Source organism: Chrysochloris asiatica, unplaced genomic scaffold, assembly GCF_000296735.1.
Source record: "Chrysochloris asiatica unplaced genomic scaffold, ChrAsi1.0 scaffold00132, whole genome shotgun sequence".
Taxonomy (NCBI): Eukaryota; Metazoa; Chordata; class Mammalia; order Afrosoricida; family Chrysochloridae; genus Chrysochloris; species Chrysochloris asiatica.
The window spans coordinates 4,160,869-4,187,537 of NW_006408650.1; the positions used below are offsets into that span (position 1 = coordinate 4,160,869).

Sequence of the window (26,669 nt, forward strand, 5' to 3'; positions counted from 1 at the left end):
AGGGGAGGGAAGCCAGCTCTGAGCCACGAAGCCCCCAGGCAGGGTTTGAGACACTTGGATTACTGGGGGAATGCGGCGGGATTGTATCCCCACTTTACTGATGGCAATACTATGGCCCAGAGAGGTTGAGTCACTCCCCAAGGGACTTTCTGGTGTGGGCTTGATTGGGGCTAGGTTGTGCCCTAACTGTGCCAGCCTCAAGGCTGGTCCTTCCCACATTCAGGAGGGTCATCTAGCAGTACATGAGAGGAAGGTACACGCGGCCCCTGGTGGGCGGTGAGTGTGATCATTCTGCCTGCTGACAAGAGCTCATCTTTCCACCATGTGGAAGTGGGTAAGGAGAAAAGGAAGTGCCCATAATCCCAGGGCCCAGGTCAAGCTTGGCACAAACCTTTCTAGATTTCTCTCTGCATGTACAGTCTCCTTCCCCGAGAGAAGTGGCCTCGAGCTGTTCTCAGTGCCCAGCAGCATACCCTCCCTATTTCAGGGTATTGGGGCACCTCCCCATGGGGAGCTGAGAGATGGAGCGGGCTGGTGCCCCCAGCTGGAAGCCTGTGTGAGAAACTGGGAGACATTCAGCTGACTGAGCCTTGGGCCGTCTTCTCTCTGGTTTTCCTTCCAAGTGGTCTTTTCAGAGCACTTTGCTCTGTGACTGAAGGTAAACGTGCAGGGGAGCTGGTGCCAGAACTATTCTTAGCAATGGCTATTTCTGAAGCGGGCTGCTGGCGTCGTCCTGCTTGGTATCATTCGCCTTTCTTGGCGTCTGGGTTGTCATTGTCTCTCCTCTTGGTGTGGTGCCAGCTCTGGTGGTAACAGCTCCCTCTCTCCTTGTAGTTCCCAGTGACCTGACTCCAGAGGAGCGGCAAGAGCTGGAGAACATCCGACGCCGGAAGCAGGAGCTGCTGGCTGACATACAGGTGGGTTTTCTGTGTGTTGGGCATGTGTCCCACCTCGAGTGTCTTGTCCTGTGAACAGAATGTAGGACGTGTGATCTCACAGAGCCACACAGCTGGTCAGTCATGAGAGCACGAGCAGCTTTTTACTTCTGGACCCCCAGGATAGTGCTGGGGGCGGAGACCTGGTCACCAGTGAGCCCAGTAAAAGCAGACTGGGAAGCCAACGTGTCTTCATTTGTGATGCTCTCGGAAGAGAGAACACCTGCTTCACAGGTAGTTGTGAGCATTAAACAGCTTCATATTTATCAAGGATTGCGCCTCGTTTCTGGTAGTGATTTTATGAATATTTTTCTATGTTCCTTTCCAAAACTGCCAAACTTCATAGAAATACTTTATAGGTCAGTCATTTCTCTGACCCTCCGGTCATCAAATGGCAAGTTAGTGTTCTAGAATTCTCCTGTTGGGGGAGATCAGGGGCTGCCCCGTAGCCATCAGGGGAGACCTGAGTTGTTTGGGTCATTCTCCTAAGTTATTTGACCCTGTCTCACTGGTAAGTAGGTAAAGCACAGCCATCCTCTCCTGTGAGGGCCTGTCTGAGCTGGACAGGCCTGGGGCTGGCCTAGACATTCCTGTCACCAGCCACTAAGTGGCAGTGTGTGCCCAGCCGAGCACAGCTGGCCCAGCAGCCCTGGGTGTGCCCCTAACCCATGCCTCTGATCGCGACTACAGTGCGAAGCAGCCATGTTGGAGGTTGGATATGGTGGTGGTGGTGGTTGTCAGGTGCTTTTCAGTCACTTCTATCTCATAGCGACACCATGTGCTCAGCAGAACAGAACACTGTCCACTCCAGCTCCAGCCTCACCATCGTTGCTAGGTTTGAGCCCATTGGTGTAGCCGCTGTCACGCCAGCTCACCGAGGGTCTTCCTCCTTTTCATCGACCCTCTACTTTTACCCAGCATGATGTCCTTCTGCAGGGACATTTTTACACACTATGTGTGCGATTGAACTTTCTTTATTAGACCATAAACTCCTTGGGGTCAGGAACTGGCTCTTTTCTCCTTTGTATTCTATAGAATGCTTGGTCTCTGGTAGGAGCTCAGTAAATGTGTTAAAAAAATAAGAATTTTCCTAATTCATTCCATGGTACTATTCTGTGTTATGGCTGGAAGACATTAGATGAACTTGAAGAAGTTCTGGTTCAGTGTGTGCCTTGTTCTCCTGCTAATACAGGGTTCTTTTCTCTTGTAGAGACTGAAGGATGAGATAGCAGAAGTAGCTAATGAGATAGAGAACCTGGGGTCCACAGAAGAAAGGTGAGTCTGCTGAGTGGGGAGGAGGGGGCATGGTGGGCTCTGAGGTGATCTCTTCTGCCAGTACCTGCCTGTGGTACTTAATGCTGATGTGGTACTTTCATGTAGACAGGAGGCTTCCTGCCCTTTACCATCCCTCGAAGCCCAGGCACACCATGCCGTCTGCCCTCCGGCCATGAGCCCTGCAGCTCTGGGAGGGAGGGGCTCCACAGCCCCACAGGGTCCGGCAGAGCCTTCCGCACCCTCGGACTTTCGTGTGAAGTGCCTCTTCCCTCTTGTCCACTTTGCTGTAGTCCAAAAGTTTTACCCAATTTTTTTCTGGGTAAAAGCACCCAGTTGTTTGTGCGTTCCAAAAGCATAAGGAAAAGGGAAGGAGACACATTCGCGCAAAACAGCGTGGGACAGTTTCTGTTCTCCTGCTAACTTCATGAAATGTTAGTGATTTTAAGAGTTTGGCTTTGAGTGGGGTCCCCAGACCATTTTGTAACTGTTTTGTGGAGTTATTGGGCCGTGTCTGTACTTTTCTCAGCCTGGGTCTCCCGGTCTGGCTTCCCGAGGCTGCTGGGTTTGTTATTTGAGACGTGCATAGACAGTGCTCTTGGGACAATGCTTGAGGGACACTGGGCATTCAGTAGGAAGTAGCCAGCTCATCACTAACTTGTCACCTTGCTCAATACTTTGACATTTAGCTTTCTTCACTTTGCATTTTAAAAATGGACCCATTGGAGTTCCATCAGAATGTAAAACTTCCATGCTTATGAAAAATGTTGTTAAAGGGGATGCGTAGGCAGACTACAGAGTAGGAGAAAATATTTTCAATACTTACATCTGAAAATTGACTTATCCCCAGGATGTTAAAGAACTTGTACAATTTAACAATAAAAAGGCAACCCAAATAAAAAAGGGGCAAAAATGCACAAACGCGTCCCAGAAGAGGCATGGTGTGTGCACAAAAGATGCGCAGCCACACTGATCAGAGGGACGCGCAGTTCTGACCTGGCATGAGCTTCCATGTTACCCACTGGGGTGGCACGGTGAGAAGTCGGTGGTGCCTGATGCCAGTGTGGCCCCTTCCCGTGGAGTTTGGCATCTGCACACACACATTCAGTTACAGTGACGTGGGTTTTGATTGAGCAGTTCTCTGAGGTTTAGCAGACAGCGCCCAGGGATTAAGGCCCTTGAGTGTGAATGACTAGGTACACTAACAAGATCTCAGCTGGCTCGCAGGGGCTTGTAACGCTCGGGAGTCAGGGCCTGGTAGTTAAAAATCTACAACTGGAAATGGTTTTCCAGTGTGGAATCCCCTGAAAAGAGGAGTCATCTGCAGACCCTGCAGACCCCTGAAAGTCACTACAGATTGTTCTGACGTGGATGTGTTCCTCTCATAGGCATTCTGTTAGCTCTGTCTTGTCCACCAGAGTCTGGTCATGGTTTTAATCAAAGACCTATTGTCACCACTGTGTAGCAAGCACCCCGAGTACTCTTTCAGCAAATTGCACGCACACGCTCGTGGAAGCACTGCAGGGTCTAAACCTCTCCAAAGCTCTTCTGCCTGCCAGTGAGTTGCAGTGTTCTAGTAGTGCTAACCTAACTGCCTTATTTGGGGTGTCCTCTTGGTGTAGCAGCTGTAGTTAGAAACTGAGGAGACACCCCTTAGAGAAATGGTTTCAGGGCTGAGCCAGAGGGGCAGACTCGGTGCAGGGCAGCTCAGGAAGTCAGTATTCCAGGTAGGCCTGTGGTGTGGACACATCTGGAGGGAAAGCCCTCAGCTAGGGACCAGACTCAGGCACAGTAGGACCCAGGAGCAAGCAGTGTGCATCGTACTTCTGTTGTTGTTGGTGTTGTTGTTAAGTGCCGTTGAATTGGTTCCGACCCATAGCGACCTGAATAGGGTTTCCAAGGGCAGCTGGTGAGCTTGAACCACCGACTTGGAGTCTGGTGCATGAACCTGCAGCGCCAGCCCAGGCCTCCTCATGTCTGTCGGTCTCCTGCGGACCGTGCGCGAAGCTCTGCTTTGTGGTGTTTCCTTGGAAGTGGTGATCTCAGTAATCTTCTTGATTGAAAACCAAAATGATTAGACAGATGATTAAATTTGCCCTGATGTAGCCTTCTTAATGACATTTGGTTTTATTCGTTTCAGAGCTACTTAGAACAATAGCATGTTAAACTAGGAAGGGTTGGGAGTGCTGTTAGGGTACCATCTGGTAGCCAGAGCAGTGGGGCCGTGGTCAACTTGTTCTGGAAAGGGCCGGGTGGCCAGTCTTCAGGCTTTGTGGGCTGTTGTCGACCTAGCAATCGTTGCTGTGTGAAGCAGCCACAAGCCAGTGGACACGATGGGTGTGGCGAGGGGCTGGAGCACTTAGGACCTTGGTCTAGGGCTGTGACGGGGGACAGTAGCTGCTGTGTGGCAGTGTGGGCTGGAGGTCTGCCTCTGTTTCTCTGATATGTACACAGGAAAACCACTGTTCATTTGGCAACATCTTAAAGACTCCCACATCAGTGTACTGTGCAGCCCAGCAAGGGCCATTCCTGAGTCTGGATCCCAGAGAGAGAACCTCAAACTGGAAGCCACCTGGCTGTCCACCAGCCAGTGAACAGACACCCAAAGGGATCTTCCTGTAGACTGCTCCCTAGCCAATTCCAGCCGATAGTGACCCTACATGGTAGTAGCCAAACAGGACTTTCTAGGCTGTAGTCTATTTTATGGAGTCTGGTTTGGCACTGTAGGATAAGCACTGGACTGCTAACAGCAAGGCCAGCAGTTCAGGCCCACCAGCCGCTCCTTGGAAACGCAGTACGGAGCTGGTATGAGTTGGACCCAACTCAGCAGCACATAACAGCATTTTTTGTTGTGTTGTTATTTTTCCGATTTCATTATATTTCCCTTTATTGTGTTTTGCTGATAATTACATTTTTGTTATTTTAAAACACTTACTAAAACCTTAGATGGTTTGTGGGGCCTGGGCAGGATGGTTAGGAGTTCCGTTTTGTCTGTTATGTGTGAACTGCCTTCTAATTGTCCAAGTAGAGAGGCTGAGTGGACCTTGAAAATCTGTGGAAAGGCCAAAGAAGAGCTCTGGCTGCCCACTGGGGAGTTGTCTGCACACACATTGTCTTCAAAGCCATGGGTCTGACCGACTGAGGTCAGCTAAAGCGAAGTGTAGCTGAGAGAAAGAGCAGGGGGGACAAGGACTGCGATCTGGGACCCTCTAATGCAAACAGGAGAAATGTAGACACTTAATGAGACTTAAGGAAAGCCCGGAGGCAAGAGGAGAACTCCGTGTGTAATGATATCACAGGAGCCAAGTGGAGAAAAGGGCTCAAGGACAGAATGATAGATAATGGTGGACGCTGCTGGTGGTGAAAGTAAGGTGAGGTCTGAGAATGGTGCTGTGTATTTAGCAAAGTGAAGACCATGGATGATGTTTGGTAAGAGCAGTTTCAGTGATGTGTACAAGACCAAAAATTAAAAAAGGTGAAAGTGGAGCAGAAAGCCTCATCTTTCTCCTGTGGAGCAGCTGGCAGATTCGAACTGCTGACCTTGTGGTTAGCAGCCCAACTCAAAACTCACTGTACTACCAGGGCTCCTTCAAGAGAGAATAATGGACGGGTGACCATTGAAGAAAACGAGCTGTGCTCCGTCTTTAGGCCGCTCTTCACGGGAGCACATCACCTTGTCTTTGTCCCTGCAAAGCTACTGGGCGGGTTCAAACTGCTGACCTTCCGGTTAGCAGCTAAGCGCTTAACTGATGCACCAGTGGGCCTCCTTAGTGGAATATGAGTTCCCCATAAAAAGAATTGATGCGTTCTTCACCGTGTGTAAACCTCATAAATGTTACGCAAAGTGTGAATCTGTTTGGGAAGGGTAACTCTGGAGACATGAATGGTTGTCTGGGCCGGTTGGACTGAGGCTTCCTGTGAATGGTGGTGAGGCTGATAATAGTCCAAACCTGGCCTGTGATGGTGGTTGCCCAGTTTCCTAAGTTTACTAAAAATCCTTCCTGTGGACATTAAGAAATGGGTGTATTAAGTGATAAGTAAATTATACTACAATAAGTTTTTGTTTTTAAAATCATCTTAAAACCAAGAAAAGCACTGATTGGTGTAGAGGGAGCCGATGAGCAGGAAGGCGGGACCTGAACTTCAGGTGCCTTTCACAATTTGGCCAGAACTGCCCGCTGCTTCCCTGGACAGAGCGCCCCGCAACCTTTCTTAGGTCCGCGGGTCCACGTGGGAATTCCGTTCATCCGTCAGTACCTCCCAATGCCCTGAGTACTGAAATGATTGTGGTCGTTGTTTTATAGGAAAAACATGCAGAGAAACAAGCAGGTAGCCATGGGCAGGAAGAAATTCAATATGGACCCTAAGAAGGTGAGTGAAGAGGCAGCTGCAGCAGCTGCTAGTCTTCCAGATGGACGTTTTGAGGGACACAGGGAGAGCTAAAGACAGTTCCCTGAACTGTCATTTTTTTAGTACAAATGTCACATCCTCTTGAGTTGAAAGCCCCAGTTCCTAAACTGCTCTTCCTCTGATCCCTGGGGTCAGTTGGCACGGATCCCAGTCTGACCCTAGAGACTCACTCAGTGTCCAGTGCGGGCTTCTGAGTGCTTTGGGGCTGGCCTCATTGCTGTTGTCCTTCCCTAGGGGATCCAGTTCTTGATAGAGAACGACCTGCTCAAGGACACCTGTGAAGACATCGCCCAGTTCCTATATAAAGGTGAAGGGCTCAACAAGACTGCCATCGGGGACTACCTGGGCGAGAGGTAAGGCCTCCAGTGGTCAGGAGTGGCACACAGAGTCCCCTTGTTGTGAGGTACCAGTGGCCACTCTAGAACTGAGAAGAAGCTTTGGGGGGTTATGGGGTATGAGATGGGTCGATACCAGGGCCATGACGGCACCATGTTTGGTTCCCCTGTTAACACAGCTAAACGGGTTTTTTTAGTGCTGTGTGGACAGCCATGTCCGAGGTGGCTGGGCCACTGGACCCAGGCTATGGGTTTGGAGATGGGACTGAACTGAAACTTCTCAGCGTCAGCCTCTGACTCCTGCTTTCCCCTGTCTTTTGACTTGACAGAGACGAGTTTAATATCCAGGTTCTTCATGCGTTTGTGGAGTTACACGAGTTCACTGACCTTAACCTTGTTCAGGCGCTACGGTTAGTACTTTCCAAGCAGACCCCTGGGAAGATGTGGAAGACAGGCTTCTAGTCACGCAGTGTTGGCTGAAATTTCCCTTTAGCTATAGGGCTTGGCATTTTGTTGTAATCGTATCTTTGGGAGTTACTCTTAATATCTTGAGGTATCTCAGATGGAAGCATTCTAGTGGCCTGTGAAAAACAAGGAGGGCTGGCCAAGGAGGATTAAATCATGCTGGACCCTGAAGTCGAAATCTGTCCACAACGCTCCTCAGGATTTCACTGGACGTTGTGGAAATGAAGGAGCACATCAAACCTCTGCCCGTTTTCTGTTTAGAAAGCCCTTTCGTTTTCTTCCCAAAATGGGATGGCAGTGTCAACCACTGCACAGAGGCAGAAGTGCTTTCAGCTGCCTTTACAAAATGTGTTGCAGATCCTGAGGGAAGAAAATCCCTTCTTGCACCTCCGTGTTTCCTGTGAAGTGGAGTTGGCTTTAAATGAGCAGGGCCTGCCTGCCTTTTAGCCTGAGAAGGAAGGCCGTTCTTTTGTACAGGAGAGGTTTCATTGTATCCGTTCGCTCAGCCTTGGTTAAGTTAGCAGTGCTGTGCAATGTACAAGACTGCAGTTCATCAATTAAGATCATTGGACGATGGCTACCTGCTTCCCAGAGGAGTAAGGCAGCCCGTCTTCCCCCCAGGCAATTCCTGTGGAGCTTCCGGTTACCGGGGGAAGCCCAGAAGATTGACCGGATGATGGAGGCGTTTGCCCAGCGGTACTGCCAATGCAACACCGGGGTGTTCCAGTCCACAGGTAGTGGGGAGCACTCGCCCCACAGTCTCTGCTAAAACACAAGTGTTTAGAGTCGTGCCTAAGAAAGTGTATTTAAAATGGCGTTTAAAATTGCAGAAAGCTGGAAACCCAGAAGTCCCAACAGTAAGAGTATAACTATATAAATTATGGGGCAACTGAATGATTGGCTAGGCAGCTATTTTAAAAACTCACAGCACGAGAATAGGAGTAGGAGCCAAACCTCTGCGTCAGTTTGGTGCCCGTATGCTCCAGGGCGTGTCTCTGAGACAGCAGGTGTGAGCGCTTACGTTTTGGCACTTCTGTATCGAGGAAATAAAGCTAATGAAGTTACTGGTTGTGCTCGGCTCCTGCAGAGTACACACCTTTTGGCAAGATGAGACTCCTCCCCTCGGGGCCCCTCTGTGCCTTGGGCCTGTAGGTGTCAGCCCCGAGCCCAGCCAGTTACGCCTTCAGCTCTCCTGGGGATTGTAGACATCTTGGAGAGCAGTCTTGGTTTCATTAGCATTATTATTATTGTAGCTACTGAAGTTACACAAGCTCTGTGTGTGGTGCTGTAGGGTCAGCACTGGTCTGGTAACCATTAAGGTCCGAACCACCAGCTGATCTCAGAAACCATGTACTGGGTCACTTTGGGTCAGAAGTGACTTGATGGCACACAGCAGTGAACAACCACCAATGTTAATACATGATTTTTAATAATAATGTTTTAGTATGCCTTCTCTTTTGCCAGCATCATGCTGAAGAAATGTGAATAGGTTTTTCATATATTGTGTGCCCATGGACTAAGTGTGTATGCAGGTGATGTGCATACAAGGAATGGTGCTGGGTGCCCTGTTGGTGGTGCATGCTCACATAGACCCATCTGTGCGCATACAGGATCCTTTTGCAGCAGAAGGACCTACTGTTTGTCCCGTTTTGTGCATTTTCTTGGGTAACAGTGGACACAGGTGACTCCCCCCTCTCCTGTGAGAGGTGTCCAGGACTCTTGATTTCATCGGGCAGTTCTTGCTCCTTGGGTTGGCCTGTGTCTGGCGGCCATGCAGAATGTGTTTCCTTTCTGCGCCTCTTCTTCTTAGACACGTGTTACGTCCTCTCCTTTGCCATCATTATGCTGAACACCAGCCTGCACAACCCCAATGTCAAGGACAAGCCCACTGTGGAGCGGTTCATCGCTATGAACCGAGGCATCAACGATGGGGGGGACCTGCCTGAGGAGCTCTTGCGGGTGAGCCCGGCGCAGCGGCACCCACTCTGCTGGCAGGAGTGCTGTGGAGGAGGGGAAAGTGGTCTCGCAGTTTTTCTGTGGTGTTAGACGCTCATGCTCCTGTGGTTGGTCCCCGCGGAGCATGCGTGCTGTGGGTGCTCAGGAGCCTGTTGAGGGAGTGAAGAGAAAGGGGAGGAAGAAAATGGTTCTGGAACCAGAGACATGCCTTGCCATCTTTTATCCCAGAACCTGTATGAGAGCATAAAAAACGAGCCCTTTAAGATCCCCGAAGATGACGGGAATGACCTCACTCACACCTTCTTCAATCCAGACCGAGAAGGCTGGCTGTTAAAACTCGGTGAGTGACCACTGTGGTCAGGGCTCGGAGCCAGGCTGTATGTGCGTGCGCACTGCGGGGTGGTGGGCTCCTTTTGAGACGATGTGCTCTGCTGGAGGAACATACACAGGTCTCTGGGGACAGGCTATCTGCAGCCGCCCTGTTGCCCACGTGTATCTGTGCCCCCATTGCCACTGGTGAGTCTTTGGACCAGGTGTTGTGTAGAGGCCTCCCCTGGCCCTGGCCCTGACCTTTCCCATCTCCCGGCCCCTCACCATCGGGAGGCTGCTGGCTGTCCATCTCTATCCTGGCCACCACACAGACCGTATCGGGTGCTCCTGCCTCCTCCTCACCTCAGTGCATCATCACCCCGCATCCGCTCCCCAGGCAGCATGCATGGCAAGGCCAGAGCCGTCCCCCCTCCCCCACCGGCTGCAGCTCCACCTCCACCCACAGCACCCTTCTCATCCGGGCGCTGTTTCCCTCCTGTCCTGTCCTGCCCAGGCCTTCCATCAGGCCTCCTGTCCTCTTCCTGCCAGCGTGGTGTCACAGTCAGGACACAGGGCACCTTTGCTGTCATTTGAGTTGGGACCCTGTACAATCAGGGGGTTCCCTCCTCAGCTGGTGACTCGTCCCTATAAGACGGGAGCCGACATTCAGCGGAAGCCAAGACTGAATTCTCCTAGTTAAGCTCATGATGGGATTCGTATTTGCGTTTCTCAAAGCCCACCCACACCCTGTTTAGACAGAGCGACTTCACCTGTGAATTCGCCTGAAAGCCCCACATCACTAGCCGAGTTTTTGTGTCTTGAATTGGTCAGCCTGCCCTTTGAAGTTAGGGCTTGACTGTGACTGACCACTGGGCCTCCAGCAGATGGCTTGAACTGGAGACCTACAGGAATGCATTTCAAAGGACGGGCAAGCTCAGCTCGCCCCCTCCAGAGAAATTGTTCCACATAGGAGCAATGGCAAGGTGGTCTTGACCCTGCACCAGGGCAGTGTGCAGCGCCCGTGAGGCCCCACTAATTTCTCGAAGGAAAGATGGAAGTTCACTCGGGGGGCATCCCTTCCCAGCCCCTCATTAGCCCTTCTCAGCTGTCAGGATGGTGTGCTCAGGTGGGCCACCGTGTTATCCCCTGTTTACTGCAGAAGGCAGCGTTTCCACCTGTCCAGGTGTGTGTGTCTGTACTACATTCCGTGTATACACGTGTGTCCATGTATACCTCTGGGCATGTGTGTGTTCCCACACACACCTGAAAAAGTGACAGTCCTTTCCACAGACTTTTATAAGAACGGGTCCATGGCCCCTCAGTGGCCGCACTTTTCAGTGGGCCCTCACACCTTGCCCCTCCTTCAGAGCCCCTCATGTGGGCATGCCTGGCACTGCCTTCAGCAGACATGAATGTGACTGAAACATGCACTGTGAAATGAAGGAGCCTGGTTTAATTTGTTTTCATTTTCTTTTCTCCCTCATTTGTATGTTTCCATGATTTTGGCTCTCCTTTTCCTTGCCCCCAACACCAGGAGGTATGTAACCCCGACCTGCCCGCGCGCTCTGCTCAGGCCCTGTAATTGCTGCAGTATTTCTGATTCTGTTCCTTTGGTTTTGTTCTTTAATTGCTGGTGGTAGTGTTGCTGCTGCTCCTAACTTACTGTACAGTCCCTAGGGAACTGGCCAGGGTCGGCCACGGGCCTGTCATGGGCGGAGTCAGTGCATCACATAGCCAGGTACCTAGATGCTGTAGATGGCAACAGAACATCAGTCAGGATGGGATAGTGAAAGCAGGGCAGGTTTTCCGTTGGGCTTGCCGCCTTTGTTGAAGTGCACGCAGCTCTCTGCAGCTCAGCCTGCTGTGAAGTCACTTGTAAAGTGAGGATGAGGAGGGGAGGAAGCAGTCTTTCATTTCCCAAAGCCACAAGCTTCTGTCATGGCAGGACCAGACGGCAAATTTGGAAAAGAACTTGACATGGCACACAGGAGAGGTGTTTCCTAAATTCAAACTGGCGCCCCGTGAAGTTAAAACCCAACAGACAAACAAAACCCCTAAATTCTTTTATCAAGTTCCAGGACACTCGCAGGGGGAGAGCATTAGCATCTCAGGAGTTCTCTCTTTATGTTTCGGTTCTCTCCCTCCTTTTTTTCAGTCATTGTTAATGTGACATTGACTCCTCAGTTACTGTGGGGCAGCTACGCTCCACATGCTGATTCTCAGGCCCCGGAAGTCCCGCCCACCCTGCTCTGCATAGAGACTCGGGGTGAGAGGACTCTCCCCTCCCTCTGTGGTCCAGTTCTGAGCAGCCTAGGGGTGGCCTGTGAGTTCCACAGGGACTGTCTAGGCGCACACATTGACCTGTCTGCTTGCTCATGTCTGTTTCCTTGCAACATGAAATGTCATGGTCCAGGTCTCTGCAGTGCAGCAGTGTCCCGGGACACAGCCACCCTATGTCACCCGAGGGTCCCCAGCCTTGCTCTTTCTCCTGGACCTCTGCCCATCTTGCTGCTGTGGCCTCTGAGCCCTGTCCCCGCGTGTCTGGGTTGTGGCTTTTGGTGGAGTGCATGGGGGCCAGCATGGGTCAACGTTTCATTGTGTGCTGAAGCCAGGATACTACACACCCAGAGCCCAGCTCTCTGAAAACGGGGGGCAGGGGTGGGGGAGCTCCATTTTAACAGCAAACTGGCTCCAATTCTGAGTATTCCCGTGCCTCCTTCTCTGTTTATTTGAATTCTGCCAGCCTTTTCCAGTCTCCATATGCCCCCTGACCTCTAAGGACCAGAGGCTTTCACAAAAGTCAGCAGTCGCTGGGAGGGAGGGGCCCAGACTAGTTTACAACAAAGTGCCCTCCCTAACCTGGGACCATCTGTTAAACTCAGCCCTACAAGACACATGAGCCTTAGGCTTGTCTGCCTGGACCTAGCTGGCTGCTGTTTCCAAAACGCTATGTGCTCACCCCCACCAAACCTGCCCGTCTAGGTCCCCCTGTTGTGAGCATGCAGGGCCAGCCCTGGCAATAGGAAATACTTTCTCTGAAATCACCCTACTTTGTGTCAAACGTAAAAGAAGAAAGTAAAACTGGCACCATCCAAGATAGGCACTTGGCGATTTCCTTCCATTTTTGAAGGTTGGAGAAGCTATTTCCTTTAAGTCTCAGTGATAAAGCATCTGCCATCTGGGGCAGTGAGAAGTGTTGGAGGGCTGAAAGCCAGGCAACCCTCCAGGCAGGTGTTCGTGTGGCTCGTGGTTGGGAAGGCTTTGTGGACCCAGGATAAGTCGAGAGAGCAGGCTGTGGCTCCTTTTTCCCTCCTTAGACCCCACCTCATGCCCCCCAAAAGCTTTCATTGAGAAATGCTGACTAGGCCCTCCATGCGGAACGGCTTTTGTTAGATGTGTCTAGTGAGAAGTCCAGAGCTGAGCAGGCTCCTGTGGGTGTGGTCTCTCCTCACCAGTAGATTCTTCCCGAAGAGAAGAATTTGGCTTGGATTTGGGGGAGATCTGTTTTCAGGACACGGGCCCAGAGCCTGAAGGCTGAGTAGAAATTTCACTCCAGCCAGGAAGGGTGGGTGCGGGGCAAGGTGAGAGTTTAGTTCTGTGTCCCAGGACATGCCCGTGAAGCTCTGAGACCGCTTGCTACCTGTCCCCTCCTCTCACCTGCTGCTGGTGGAGCCCTGCTCCTCATGGCCACGCAGGTAGGCGTGGCGCTGCCGCTTCAGCCCGTCCACTCTGCACTGTGCATCATCATCTCCCCGCGGTCCCACCCATTCAGGTCACTGGATGGCTTGTTCTGCTTGTCCCTAAGACACGTCATTCAGGTGCTTCTGTCTTGGCTCTGTGTCTCGTTTCCAATGTCAGTCTGCCACGGTCTCCACGTCCCCTCACTCCCCTATCACAGAGTCACGTGGGCCTGGCTTCTCTTGTCCAACGTGTGCCTCCTCTTGCTCTGCAGGTGGCAGGGTGAAGACTTGGAAGCGTCGCTGGTTCATTCTGACTGACAACTGCCTGTACTACTTCGAGTACACGACGGTGAGCGTGCCCACAGTCAGGGAGCTGGGCGGAAGGGCTGAGACCCAGACCCCAGAGTAGCACAGGCTCCAGGTGGGGCGAGCCCACTGAGAGGTAGGAGAAAGCCCACCTGATCTGGGGGACTCAGAGTCTTTAGACAGGCAGCAGGAACAGCCACGTGGGGCGCGGAAACGGATACTGGAGGACGAGTGGGGGAAACAGAATGGGACTAGTGAAGGAGTTTTATAGTGGGATGTGAGGCCTCTTCATAGAATGATAGGGACAAATTGGAAGGCCAGACTTAAAACACGTGACCAAGCGATGTGATGTCCCTCCGATGTTTTATGTGCATGTGTGTGTGTGTGTACTTGTCTGTTTATGTATGTGTATATGTGTGTGTACATATATATATATATATATACACTTTGTGTGTGTGCACATATGCGTTTGTACTTATATGTCTGTGTTTATGTATGTGTGTGTACTTATATGTTTGTTTATAAATACACATGTACTTTGTATGTGAGCATATATATGTGTGTATACTTATATATGTGAAGCTCTGATATCGTAGTGGTTACGAATTGGGTGGCTAATTTCACGGTCAGCAGTACAAAACTACCAGCTGTTCGGTGGGAGAAAGATGAGGCTTTCTACTTCCTGTAAAGATTTACAGCCTCGTAAACCCTGTGCAGGGTCACTATGAGTCAGAACCAATTCCATGGCACATAACCACCACCACCATCACCATTTATACATGTGTGTTTACTATATATGTCTGTGCTTATATATGTGTGCACGTTATAGATGTGTGTACTTTATGTGTACTTATATATGTATGTGTTTATGTATGTGTGTGTGTACACCTAACTATTACTAAGTTAAAACTTGAAGGAATAGGATGGAAGTAGTCTAAAATGTAAGCTCTCTCAAGAGCAAAGGCCTGAGACACTCACAGGAAGTGTGTCTGAAAGCGCGCAGACAGGCAGGCAGTGGACAGAACGGAGGCTAAATCAAGCCAGCCCAAGCAGAGTCCCTGCCACCTGAGGGTCAGAGGCACGCCATGATGGGCCCCAAGGTCACGTCCCTACAGGAGAAGAGAACGGGGCCTTCAGGCAGCCAGTGGGGAGGCGAGCATCTCAGCCAGCACCATGTCGGTGAAAGAATTCTCTGAGAGGAGACGACACAGGAAAGGGGCCCCGTGCCACCTCCTTGAACAGCACAGCCAGTGAGAGGACGGAGCAGGGCACAACCCTCGGGGAGTCAGATACACCAACTGATCCTGGACAAGGGTCACCAAGTGCGGTGGTGGCGGCACAGTGCCAAAGTGGCGGCCGGTAATGATCGGGGGTGTCGAGGATAGCAGCAGACCCTGGAGGAGGACCCCTTGGGATCAAAGGGGGCAGCAGGGTATTTAACCCTGCTCTGGACATGGGTTGAGGGGCTGTTTTAGTTCCAGGAAATAGTCGGGAAGGGCAGCAGCCAACACAAGGTAGTGACGTCCACCACAGATAAATCTGCAGGCTGGCGGGGCACAGAGTAGTGGGACCCCCATCACGAGAGTGGGAGAGGCTTTCTGGACCTGCTGTCTTTGGAATTGAGGTTTAAAAGATGTGGAGAGTCAGACCAAGAAGGAAGGTCATTTTGTGAGTGATTTCTTATCAAGGATCCCCACCCCCCCACCCACCGCAGACACATTCTTTGATGGTGTCTGTTGTGTCTCCTAGGGATCCCTGGTGGGCTAGTGGCTTATACATTGGGCTGCTAATCACAAAGTCAGCAGTTTGAACCCACTGCTGACACTTGGGTGGGTTTCGGGTGCTGTATTTGCACAGGACTGTTAATGATGGGCTCATAGCTTTCCTGACCCTCACCATGTTTTTGACGATGATGCCCAAGCCCTTGAGCTTGCTTGTGACTGTCAGTCATGAGTGGGACAGGAGGGCTCCAGTGACTTGTCACAGTGTGTGCCATCAGACTGAGCAGTACCTCCCCATCTCTCATCCTCTGTAGGATAAGGAGCCCCGGGGAATCATCCCTTTGGAGAATCTGAGTATCCGAGAGGTGGAGGACTCAAAAAAACCAGTGAGTAGTGACTGGGAGGGGCACAGCCATTCTCTGGGAAAGAAGCAAATTGCAAATGGTGAACTAGAAAACCACTGGAAAAGACTGTGTGACTTGAATTGATCCCCTTCTGGTGAGGGAATGTTCTGCCACAGCCAAGCCAAAGACGAGGCTCCAAGTACCTCTCTGTCTTCTGCCTGTCACCCTCATCCCTTAATGAATATCATGTAAGGTATTGATTCCCTCCCACCTCACCTAGTGAATAATATCACCTAGTGAATAGCACTTTCAGTATGGATAAGAGGAGGCTTCACAAAGTTTGTGGGAAAATATCACATGAGGTATTGACGCGGTCCCTTCTCACCAGCTTGTGACTGGGCTCCTTGTTGTGTGAACTGGGTGCCTGGTGAGTCGTCGTCCCCCCCACCCCAGCTTTGGGACAGTCAGGTGCTGCGGGCTCAACTCTATTCATGTGTCATGCCCGCTGGGAGTAGAGCCAGCAGAGTCAGTGAAAACCTGTCAGTAAGACCTGTCGTCTGCAGTTTGCATTCTGCAGAACACACCTTTCTAGCGCCTCTTTTCCAACCAAAAACACTCACTATCTGTACTGGCGTGTTTCTTTCCTGGAGGGGGCGCTGCATGCTGATTTTTATTGTGTGAAGACTTGCAGAACAGTTGATGAGTTTTCACGTTTCACAAACCGCACACTCCTCTGTCCGGGTGTTTGTGAAGGGTCAACAAGTCTCAGGGAGAATAAGGAGCTCCGCCTAGATCTCTCAGCCACTCGCTCCTTCTCTCTCCTCTCAGAACTGCTTCGAGCTGTACATCCCTGACAACAAAGACCAGGTGATCAAGGCCTGCAAGACAGAGGCAGATGGGCGCGTGGTGGAAGGCAACCACACGGTGTACCGCATCTCCGCGCCAACACCTGAGGAGAAGGACGAGTGGATCAAGAGCATAAGGTGCGTGAGCCTCACTGACCTCTGCCTCTGGCCTTCCTCCTGAAGCCTTGTCTGGCTTGGGTGGCATGGCCTGATGACTCCTCAGAGGGCCCTCTGGATTGTCCACCCAGTTTCCCAGGTGCACCCCACAGAGCCAGGGGACAGGTGAGCCCACTAACTAGCACCAAGACCATTTGGGGGCCCTCTTTTTCATCTCTTTCTCTGGGGTGACATCTCAGTGGAGGTGGTCGTCCTCATGGATACGTGTGCATGGGAAGTGCCTCTTCAGTCCCTAGTGTATCTGCCCTGACCAGGGTGCCCAGGGAGGGACACGGCCACCGCGCTTGTGGCGGGAGGCATGACAGGAGGCAGCTGGTGGTCCCAGGATCATTCCTGTGTTCCTGACTGTTAAGATCAACCACTACCCGCTTTTTGCTACAGAACTTCTACCTTTACAGTTGTGACGGTTGCAATTAGTCATGATAATAGTTATTCACTATTGTATCACAAGAATCTCGTTACCAAACCCATCTAGACAGGATGAAAACCACTCATTGGGGATTCTACACCCCTGCCCCTCACACACTCTGAATCTAAACTCCCGTTTGAAAACTTATAAGCCAGTCACTTCGTGCCTTTACAGCCCCTGCCCCGTTTTATGTAGCCCGTATCTAGCTTGCCCATCCCTATCGATCCTGTGTACAGAGGGGAGAGAGGATGGGAATGACCCTTGTGCTGAAGATTCCTTACCTCTTGATTGATATTTTAAGCTACTACATCTATAAGTACAAGGAGCTCTGGTAGCATAGTGGTTACGAATCGGGCTCTGAACCTTAAGGTCAGCAGTTCAAAACTACCGGCTGTTCCACAGGAGAAAGATGAGTCCCGTAAAGATTTACAACCTCAGAAACCCTGTACAGGGCACATCACCGCCACCAGCACATCCATATGTGTAGGTCAAGTTCATCAAATTGTGGAGATTTACACTTGTTTTGGTTATCAAAAACAAAAATTTTTTTTTTTAAATCTTTCTCTAGTTGAGTTCTAATCATCCAGCCTTTGAAGTTGGGTCCAATGGGCACTATCTGAAGTTTGGGCGTTCTGTGCGTCTCTCCTCACTTCATCTCACTTGGACACTTCACTCTCTGTTCTAGGGCTTCTGGGATGCTTGCTGAGTAAGCAGCATTTTAAATTAAGAATCGTGTTTGTTAAGTAGGTGTTGACTGTCCCGATGGTAGGTGTTCAGGACTCTTGCCTTCGCAGACATCCCATGGTTTCGGTTTACAGGGCTCCGAGTCTCTGTGGTATCTTCCAGGGTGGCGTGCCGGGAGTTCTCTTCAACAATGTGATGTCTTCACTGTTACATTCCATTTCTACAAGCAATCCACACGTCCCTTTTGGAGTTTCTGTACTTCGTAACAATTTTTGCATCTTTAAAGCTGAATGTATATATCCTTTTGTTTCTCAATTAAGAGGTTTCTGTATTTTGAGTGTCAGTTTAAACTTGGATTTAAGGTGCACCATGTGAGCAGCTGTAGACCAGCGGAGATGTTCTCCCCACCGTGTGACCGGCTGTAGCATGGAGGGCATAGCAGGCAGGCCCAGCAGCTGGTGTGTTGTTTCTACACGCGGCCTCATCCTCTCCAGTGAGAAAAGCAGATCCCGGAAAGCCCCTTTGTTATTCTTGCAAAACCCGTCTGGGTTGTTTTTGTATATTTTGTCTTTGATGTAGTCTGTAGCTTCGACAGTCAGATAAATGAAGTGTTCTTTAAAATCAGCAGTAGACCTTTGTGGTCCTTTCACTGAGCCCTGCCTATGGGGTTGGTCCATCCGTGCGGCTCTGCCTCCAAGTAGGTGCGAGTCTCTGCTCAAACTCTGTTCTGAGCATTCTGAGACGTGCTCGGTCTCTCAGCCACACCACAGTCCTTGGAAGGGCAGACATAGTAGGATTATTATCCCCACTGAACAGATGAGGAGACTAAGGCCTGGTGAGGCTAGTGAGATTGTCCAAAGACTCCAGAGGTGGTTCAAACCAAGTTGTCAGACTCGACGCCTTGTAGTGCTTCCCAGAGAGAGGGATGGGACTCGGAGCGAGTTGGGGCGCTTTGTGGAAGGCCCTGGGTCAGTGTCTCTAGCAGCCCGCTGTGGGTGCTGCGGGCATGCGGTTCACTAGCTCAGGTGTCTGTACACACAGAGCGGCAGCCTCAGATGGAGGGCTTGTGTGTGCCAGCTGTTGTGATGTGTGCTCTGCCTACGTTCCTCCGGAGAGCCCAGCGAGGAAAGGGGAGCTAGGAAACAGCACACAGAGTGCCCGAGCCGAGCTGGGTGTGAGCAAACCAACCTTCTGATTGCAAAGCACTGCTTCTGTTAGGACACTCAACGGTGTTGGGTGCCCTGGGTTCCTCGTCCTAGGTAGACGCAGCCCCAACCAAGGAGCAAAGGTGGGTTCACTCAGCGCCCCTGAAAAGGAAGTCAGATTTGTCCAGGTTGGATTCCCGCCTGAAATCACTCTGAGCATTAGAACTCCCTGTGAGGTCCCTCCATGGAGGTCTTCGTGCCGTCAAGTTCATCTGTGGTGAATGGCGTGCGCCTGGTCCCTCCTCTCCCTGGCTGTGAGCGCAGTGCAGACAGGCACAGGGGATCGGGGTGTCTTACTTTGGGGAGCACATCTGAACAGCACTGCTTCTCTGGAAATGCAAAGTGAGCTTACTCGAGGAGATTCACGCTGCTCCCGGTCGGTCAGCTGCTCCCCGTCGGCTGCTCCCCTCCCACTCTCAGCCCTGCCCCACCCCAAGCTCTTACCCCACTCTTGTCTCATTGTAAACACACACACAGGGCAATTTGCTGGTGAGTCATGTGATGCTCATTGCCCCAGGGGAGGGCCCCATGGCATCTAAGGCACTGAAGCACTAGGTTGGTTTTCTGAACTGGAATCCTGAGATAGGGACACACAGAGATACTGTCCCAAACCTAGAGGGGTGGTGAGGCTGAAACAGGCAACCGAAAGCTTTGCCTTGTCGCATGAACCTATGTCTGTGAAGTGTGGTGTGGCCACGAGGAGGATGGGGATGCTGGGCCAGTCTACAGCAGCGCGAGTGGGGCGTTGGAGGCTGCTGGAGAGACCCCAGGCTGTGCACTCACATGGCTCAGGCTGCTCCCTCAGGTCTCTTGGGTTGCCCTCTGGCTGTAACTGGATGCTGCTGGGCCTTATCCTGTCTCTCCGACTGTCCCCTTCCTTGGATTTGACTAGACCCTCACATCTGTTTTCTTTTTCCCCATGTGTGCTGCCACAGAGCGGCCATCAGCAGGGACCCGTTCTACGAGATGCTGGCCGCGCGCAAAAAGAAGGTCTCCTCCACCAAGAGACACTGAGCCGAGTTGAGGGCGCGTCCCCGGCCCAGGCAGGCAGAAGCATCTCCTCCAGGCATGGCCTGAATCCCAGAGACTGCCTTCAGCTAGTTTTTAAAATGGGAGCGAATGGGCGGGCTGCGTTCCCTGGGGGAGAGGCCCGGAAGCCTCTGGAAGCATGGATTCTGCCGCCTTTGTCTCTGAGGACAGTGCTCCTGTGAAGAAGCCCTCAGCCTGCGCCTGAGCAGTGCGGCACCAAGACAAAAGTGGGTGCACGAGAAGCCAGGCGCTGCTGGCAACCCGGCTTCTGTTTTCTAGAAGAGCGCAGCAGTGGCTAGGGCTGTTGGGGTACCTCCATCCCCTCACTCCCCGGGCCTGGTGGCGGGTGCCCGTGTGGCCCCGAGCACGGGGTGGGCAGTGTGGGAAGGAGTGGGGACCCACATGGACTCGGGACATCACAGCAGAGGCCAGCACCCTGAAACTGCTTGTTCTCCACTCAAGTCACTTCCTTGCTGGGCTTGAAAACACCATGTCAGCATCTTTCCGTGAGCTAAATGCCTAATTACCAAAACTGGGGGACTTCCGGCCGGCCTGTTCCCATCGGCCTTTTCTCCTCGCTTGGCTCTCCATCCTCGTTTTAGAGGGAGGAGTGGGTCTTAGCAGGCCAGCTCAGGGCTCCTCTTTTCCTGCCTCAAAGCTGGCCCTCGATGGACGCCGGCGATGCCCTGTGGGGACCCACAGGCTGTCCCGGGATAGGACGCCTGCCTTTCGCGTTTTGTGAACTTTTTTCCTAAAGAAACCTGTGTGGATTGACCGGGCCCCTCCGAGCTCCTGGAGCGGAGGCGGCTGCAGAACCCGGTCTTCTTGTCATTCGTTCTCTCAGGGACTCTCGGGGGCACCCCACAAATGTGGGAGAGTGCAGAGGGTGCACCGCGAGCACAGTGGGAGGTGAACGTGACCCAGCCCCTCTGCCTTCCCCGGGCAGCTCAGCATCTCTGGAAATAGCCTTTGCAGGGTGCAGTGGGGGACACGGGGTTCCCCTCTGGGTGGAGGAGCTTCCTCAGGCGTTTGCAGCCTGTGAGGACCCTCTTGGAAGAGCACCCAGCGCCAGGCTGGAACTTCCTGGCAGGAGAACCAGGCTCTCCAGGATCAGTATTCGTCTATTTATCAGAGGTGTAAATAATCCATGTAGGGTTTTTCTCCTTTAGGTTATTTTGTATTTGTTTAAAATAATTAAAAAAAAAAAAGTTTTGTCAAAATACAAAGACATGACTGAAAGCTGTGGACAGGGTTCTTTTAAAAATTATAATAATTATTTTCATTGTTTCTGTTTTGCCTTGTAAACTAGCGCCAAGGGACTACAGCAAATAAACTCCAAATCTGCCCAAGCCACCCTCGGTGTCCGCTGCACGCTTTCCTCGGCGTGGGAGGGCACAGCGCTGGAAACCACCCCACAGCTAATGGGGAGGAAATTCTTTTAAGGGGGCAAAACATGAAAGAAAATTAGCTTAGTCTTTTGGGGTCCCCTTTTTTAAAACAGAAGAAACAAATCTTAAACACCCACTACAAAGGAGCTCTGGGGGCACAATAGCTTGGCTGTTAACGGAAAGATTGGCCATTTGAAACCGCAAGGCTCAGCGGAAGAAAGATGTGGCCGACTGCTCCTGTAAACATTTTGTAGGAGCAGAAAGCCTCATCTTTCTACGAAGCAGCTCAGCGCTCATCCTGTGGAGCCAGCAGGCTTCCTGTAAAGGAAACTCTGTAGGGCAGCATTCCTCTCTCACATGGGTTTGCTTGAGTCGAGATTGACGGCACCCAACGTTAGCAACAGGAGTCCTGGGGTGGCGCTGTGGGTTAATGCACTAGACTGCCAAGCCATTTGAACTGCAAGGTCGGCGGATCAAGCCTACCAGCTACTCCTTGAAACCCTATACAGAGTTGCTATTGGTCGGAATCGGCTCGATGGCACTTAACAACAACAACAACAACAACTGTTGAATCCAGAAGTGTGCCTTCAATGAACATGTTTTCCGTAGTATTTGAGCTCCTCCCAGACATGCCTGCATAATGCCAGCGCAGTGCTAGAGAGGAGAGGCAGTGGGCAGGGAAGGCCACAGCCCTTCACCAGCTCCTTGGAAGTGGTCTCTCCTCGCTCTGGCAGTAGCAAGAGTGTTGCTCTTCCCTTCAAGGCCTTGAGAAAAGAGACACTCAGTGTCCTCGGAGCCGCGGAGTCTGCTCTCCTCATAGCGTCCCTAGAGGACACACTGCTCCCTGGGGTTTCCCAGGCTGTGAATCTCTACAGAAGCTGACTGCCACCTCTTCCTTCTGTACAAGCCCTGGTGGGTTAGCCCACTGCACCTGGCAGAACCACAATGAGATGCCATTTGGCCCCTTCAGATGCCTGTAATACAGACAGACAGGTAACCAGTGTTGGTAAAGATGGGATTCACGTAATGTGGTGCAGCAGCTGTGGAAATGGGTGGGGGCCTCAACTGCCTCATGACCCCCTTCCCCACCTAAGATAATGGCCATCCGAGTCTTATGTGGGTGTTCACAGTCACATGATTCACAGCCAGAAAGTGGACTCGAGGTTTCTCTTGCGGTGATGAAAATGTTCTGGAGCTGCGTAATGGGGATGGTTGCACAAGGTGGTTGAATCTACTGAAAAACCCAGTGAATTGTACACACAGTGGATGGGTTTTATGGCGTGTGAATTAGAGCTCCATTTAAAGACAACACAGATAGGACTTCCAGTGGTTTTGGTGGTTCCCAATCAAAAGACAGCACTCAGGAATGTTAGCAAGGGAGATCTCAGGCCCTGCCCCGGTGCTCCAAGGCAGGCTGAGTGCTGGAGGCCCATGTGCTTTCTCGGACCCTCAGGTGGTTCTGACGCACACCAGTTTTAGAATTGATGCTTCAACTAAAATCTGTGTCCTGCTCTTCATAGCTAGGCTTGGGATACCCATTTAAAGGGTACCAAGTTGTTCAACCGTCAACAGTTCCGTCACCCCAAAATAAAACAAACCTATTCCAGGCACACTTTTGAGATACTGTGGATTTGGTTCCAGACCACCACCGTAAAGCAAGCTCTACACTAAAGCAAGTTAGGGGAATGTTTTGGTTTTCCAGTGAAATAAAAGTGATGTGGGCCCTAGACTCTAAAGAATGCAGGCATATGATGAAAACATTTGAAATGTTTTGGGAATGACCAAAATGTGACAGCGAGGAACACATCCTATTAGAGAAATTGCACCAGTGGACTTGTCAACACGGGCTTGATGCCAGAAACCTTCAGTTGATAGAAAATACATTCTCTGCAAAGTGCAATAAACCGAGATTCGCCCGTACCCACTTGGTGTCGTGCTGTTTAACCCCAGTTTCCGACCCTGTCTTCTCCCCAGCCTGGGCAACTGCTAATCTGTCTCTCTGGATTTGAACATTGCATATAAGTGTAATCATACAACACATGACGGCTTTACATCAGCCCTGGTGGTGCAGTGGGTAAGCGCCCCGCTGCTAGCTGAAAGGTCAGTAGACGGAGCTTTATCGAGATATAGCATTTGTACCATAACGTTCAAGGAGCTCTGGTAGTGCAGTGGGTTATGAGACGGACTGCTAACCACAAGGCCGGCAGTTCGAAACGATCAGCTGCCCCACGGGAGAAGGATGAGGCTTTCTGCTCCCATGAAGATGTCTAGCCTCAGAAACCCTATATAGGGTCTCTATGAGTGGAAACTGACTCCATGGCCCACAACCACCCCAGTAATATTCACTTGGTTAAAGTATACAATTCTAAAATGTTTTTTAAAAAAGCGTATGCGTATTCATAGAGTTGGACAATCATCTCAAACAATTTTAGAACATTTTCATCACCCCCACAAAGAAACCCCAAACCCTTCAGTTCTCATTCCCTTCCCCTCCACCCCCCAGCTCCCCAAATGTCACCAGTCCCCAGATCTGCTGTTAAGGGCCATTGTGTTAGTTCTGTTAGTGACCCTGTATAGGATTCCCAAGGAGCAGCTGGTAGGTTCAAACCGACCTTTGGGTTTGCAGTCCAGTGCTTATCCTGCAGCACCATACCAGGACTACACTGTAGACATCACGAATCTTCCTGTCTGTAAATCTGCCTGTTCTGGGAGTTTCATATGAGTGGCTTTGTACAGTACGTGACCTTTCTGGTTTCGAGCTCAGGGTGCTTTTGTTGTAATACTGTGTGGATAACGCGTTCTGTTCATCAGCTGATGGACACATTGATTGCTCTCACTCTCAGGCTGTTAATGAGTACCATGCACGTGTTTTCCTGAGGACTTCACGTTTCCATGTCCCTTGAGTGGTGGTGGTGTGCCATGGAGTCTGTTCCAACTCATGGCGACTCTGCATAGGGTTTCCGAGGCTGTAAATCTTTCCGGGAGCAGAAATCCTCATCTTTCTCCTGAGGAGCAGCTGGTGGATTCGAACTGTTGACCTTGCAGTCAGCAGCCCACCTTGTAATCCACTAAAGCTACCTTTGTCATCCTTGAGTAGATACCTGGAAGTAGAATTGCTGGGTCAGACGATAGCCCTGCATTTGACCTCTGGAGGATTTGCCAATTAAGCTTCCTGAGGTTCACTCATGTAGAAATACAATGCAGGCCGCATAAGTCATTGTTAGCTTTCTGGTAGCCACATTAAATAAAAAGTAAACAAGTGAAATCAATTTTAATATATTTTCCTTCACCCAGTATGTCTGAAATAGTATCATTGCAGCCTGCACTCAATATAAAAGCCTGCTGGTGGGCACTGTACAATCAGCATTGGACTGAGAACCACAAGATCAGTAGTTCAAACCCACCAGCGTTTCGTCGGGAGAAAAGACTGGATAATTTGCTCCCGTAAAGATGCCCACTGTGGTTGACATGGTTTGACTCAGAGCCACCCCACAGGAGAGAGTAGATGGGCCTCAGAGCACCTGCCTCCATAAACATGACAGTTTCTACCATTTGGTAGAAACCCAAATGGTCCGTTCTACCCTGAGTCAGAAATCAACTCTACTGCACTAGGGCTGATAAGCAAATGCACCCATTTAATAAAAAAATAAAAACATAAGCCCCACCGCTTCTTGCTCCACCATCCCTTGGTAACTTTCCTCTGTCTCCATGGATTTGCCTATTCTAGATGTTTCTGATGCGTGGACTCACAGTATGTATGTAATTTGTCACTGGCTTCTTTTCAGCCTGACGTTTTCAGGGCCCACCGTGTTGTAGCATGGATCTGAACATCATTGCACTTTATGGGTGAGTTATAGTCCCTCATACGGATGGACCAATTGTGCTAACCCATCATCTGTTGGTGGACACTTGAGTTTCTAAATATTGGACTCTTGGCACCACTAAAGTTTGTCAGTTTTCCACATTTTCCCCCCAAAATGACTAGAGTTCTTTATTAAGATCAGCAAACTCACATTCCTCAAGGCCCAGACTATGGTGGGCAAACTGCCCTTCTGTCACCCCTCATCGCTAACCTGTAGCCATAGAGGGCCTCTGCTAGGGAAGGCTGCCCCAGATGTGTGGTGAATGACGTCCAGCTGTGTCTGGGGTGGCGGCCACCATAGCCCTCCCTATAAGTTGAGTCACAGCCTGTGGAAGGAAAGCCAGGCCAAGGCCAGAAGGCCCGGGGGCAGCACCTTGATCCCTGCCCAGGAATGGATTGTGGACAGAGCCCAGGAGGAAGCGAGATCAGAGGGAAAGAGAAGAGGAATTGGGGGAGCCCCCAAATTTTGGTCACAGGGGAAAAGAGGCCAGTTGGTGAGTTTTGTGGAATCTGGGGGAGGGAATGGGGATGTATTAGTAATCACAGGAGAGACCACCCTTGGGAACCTTCAAAGGAGACAGGCCAGGCTAGTCCTCAACCCTGGCAGAAACTTTCAGGAGTGCTCAGAGAAAGTCACTGCTTAATAGAAATCGTTATGAATCGGGCTGTGAACTGCAAGGTCAGTAGTTCAAAACTACCAGCTGTTCCGCGGGAGAAAGATGAGACTTTCTGCTCCCGTAAAGATTTACAGCCTCGGAAACCCTGTACAGGGTCGCTATGGGTCGGAACCAACTCCACGGCACATCACCACCACCACCACCACCAATTTATATATATATAAATCATTCACGGAGAGCAGAGCATCGGGGTGGGGTAGGGGTAGGGGGAGCACCAGAGGATCTGGCATGGCATCCCATTGGTGGTCGTGCCTGCCTGAGATGCCCCGTGGCTAGCGCCCATCTGCACGTTCTTGCAGCTGGCTGCCTGAGAAGTTTCCAGAGTTCTGTTCCCCACAAGAGAGCCCATTGTCTCGAGCTCCCACCAGCCCTCCCAGATGCCTCCGTGTCCCCGGTGCCCAGGCTGTGGTCTCTCTTCCCAGAGGCCCACAGTCTGGGAGAGGTTCATGATGTTGATTGATGCTGTAGAAACTCATCCTGAAGCCGGTTCTGGAAGTTCTCCTGGCCAGGCTATGGCTGGCCCATGTCGATGCGGCACTGGGTCAGGAGGTGTCCCAGGGCTGGGTCATGTTGGTTCTGTCTTCTGCTGCACCTTCTGGCTCAGGGCCTAGGCAGTGGTGACCGTGGGGAGCGTTCCAAGCCGGCTGGTGAGCGGAGCAC

At 51.2% G+C, this 26,669-nt stretch overlaps 1 protein-coding gene across 1 annotated transcript; it reads left to right on the forward strand.

The window, feature by feature from the left end:
- The first annotated feature begins 830 nt into the window (after positions 1-830).
- Positions 831-20,067, forward strand: CYTH1 (cytohesin 1). The gene is made up of 13 exons (XM_006869532.1): positions 831-917; positions 2,146-2,210; positions 6,512-6,578; positions 6,852-6,970; positions 7,282-7,362; positions 8,039-8,151; positions 9,228-9,376; positions 9,602-9,713; positions 10,298-10,300; positions 13,635-13,711; positions 15,704-15,775; positions 16,562-16,716; positions 19,989-20,067. Exons 3-13 carry the CDS (start codon positions 6,519-6,521, stop codon positions 20,065-20,067), a joined length of 1,020 nt encoding a protein of 339 aa, XP_006869594.1. The 5' UTR covers positions 831-917; positions 2,146-2,210; positions 6,512-6,518.
- Positions 20,068-26,669: the final 6,602 nt, after the last annotated feature.

Coding starts and splice junctions, on each gene's coding strand:
- CYTH1 (XM_006869532.1), top strand. CDS start 6,519: ATGCAGAGAAACAAGCAGGTAGCCATGGGCAGGAAGAAATTCAATATG. Junction 15,776..16,561: donor TGGAGGACTCAAAAAAACCA/GTGAGTAGTGAC, acceptor CTCTCCTCTCAG/AACTGCTTCGAGCTGTACAT. Junction 16,717..19,988: donor GAGTGGATCAAGAGCATAAG/GTGCGTGAGCCT, acceptor GTGCTGCCACAG/AGCGGCCATCAGCAGGGACC.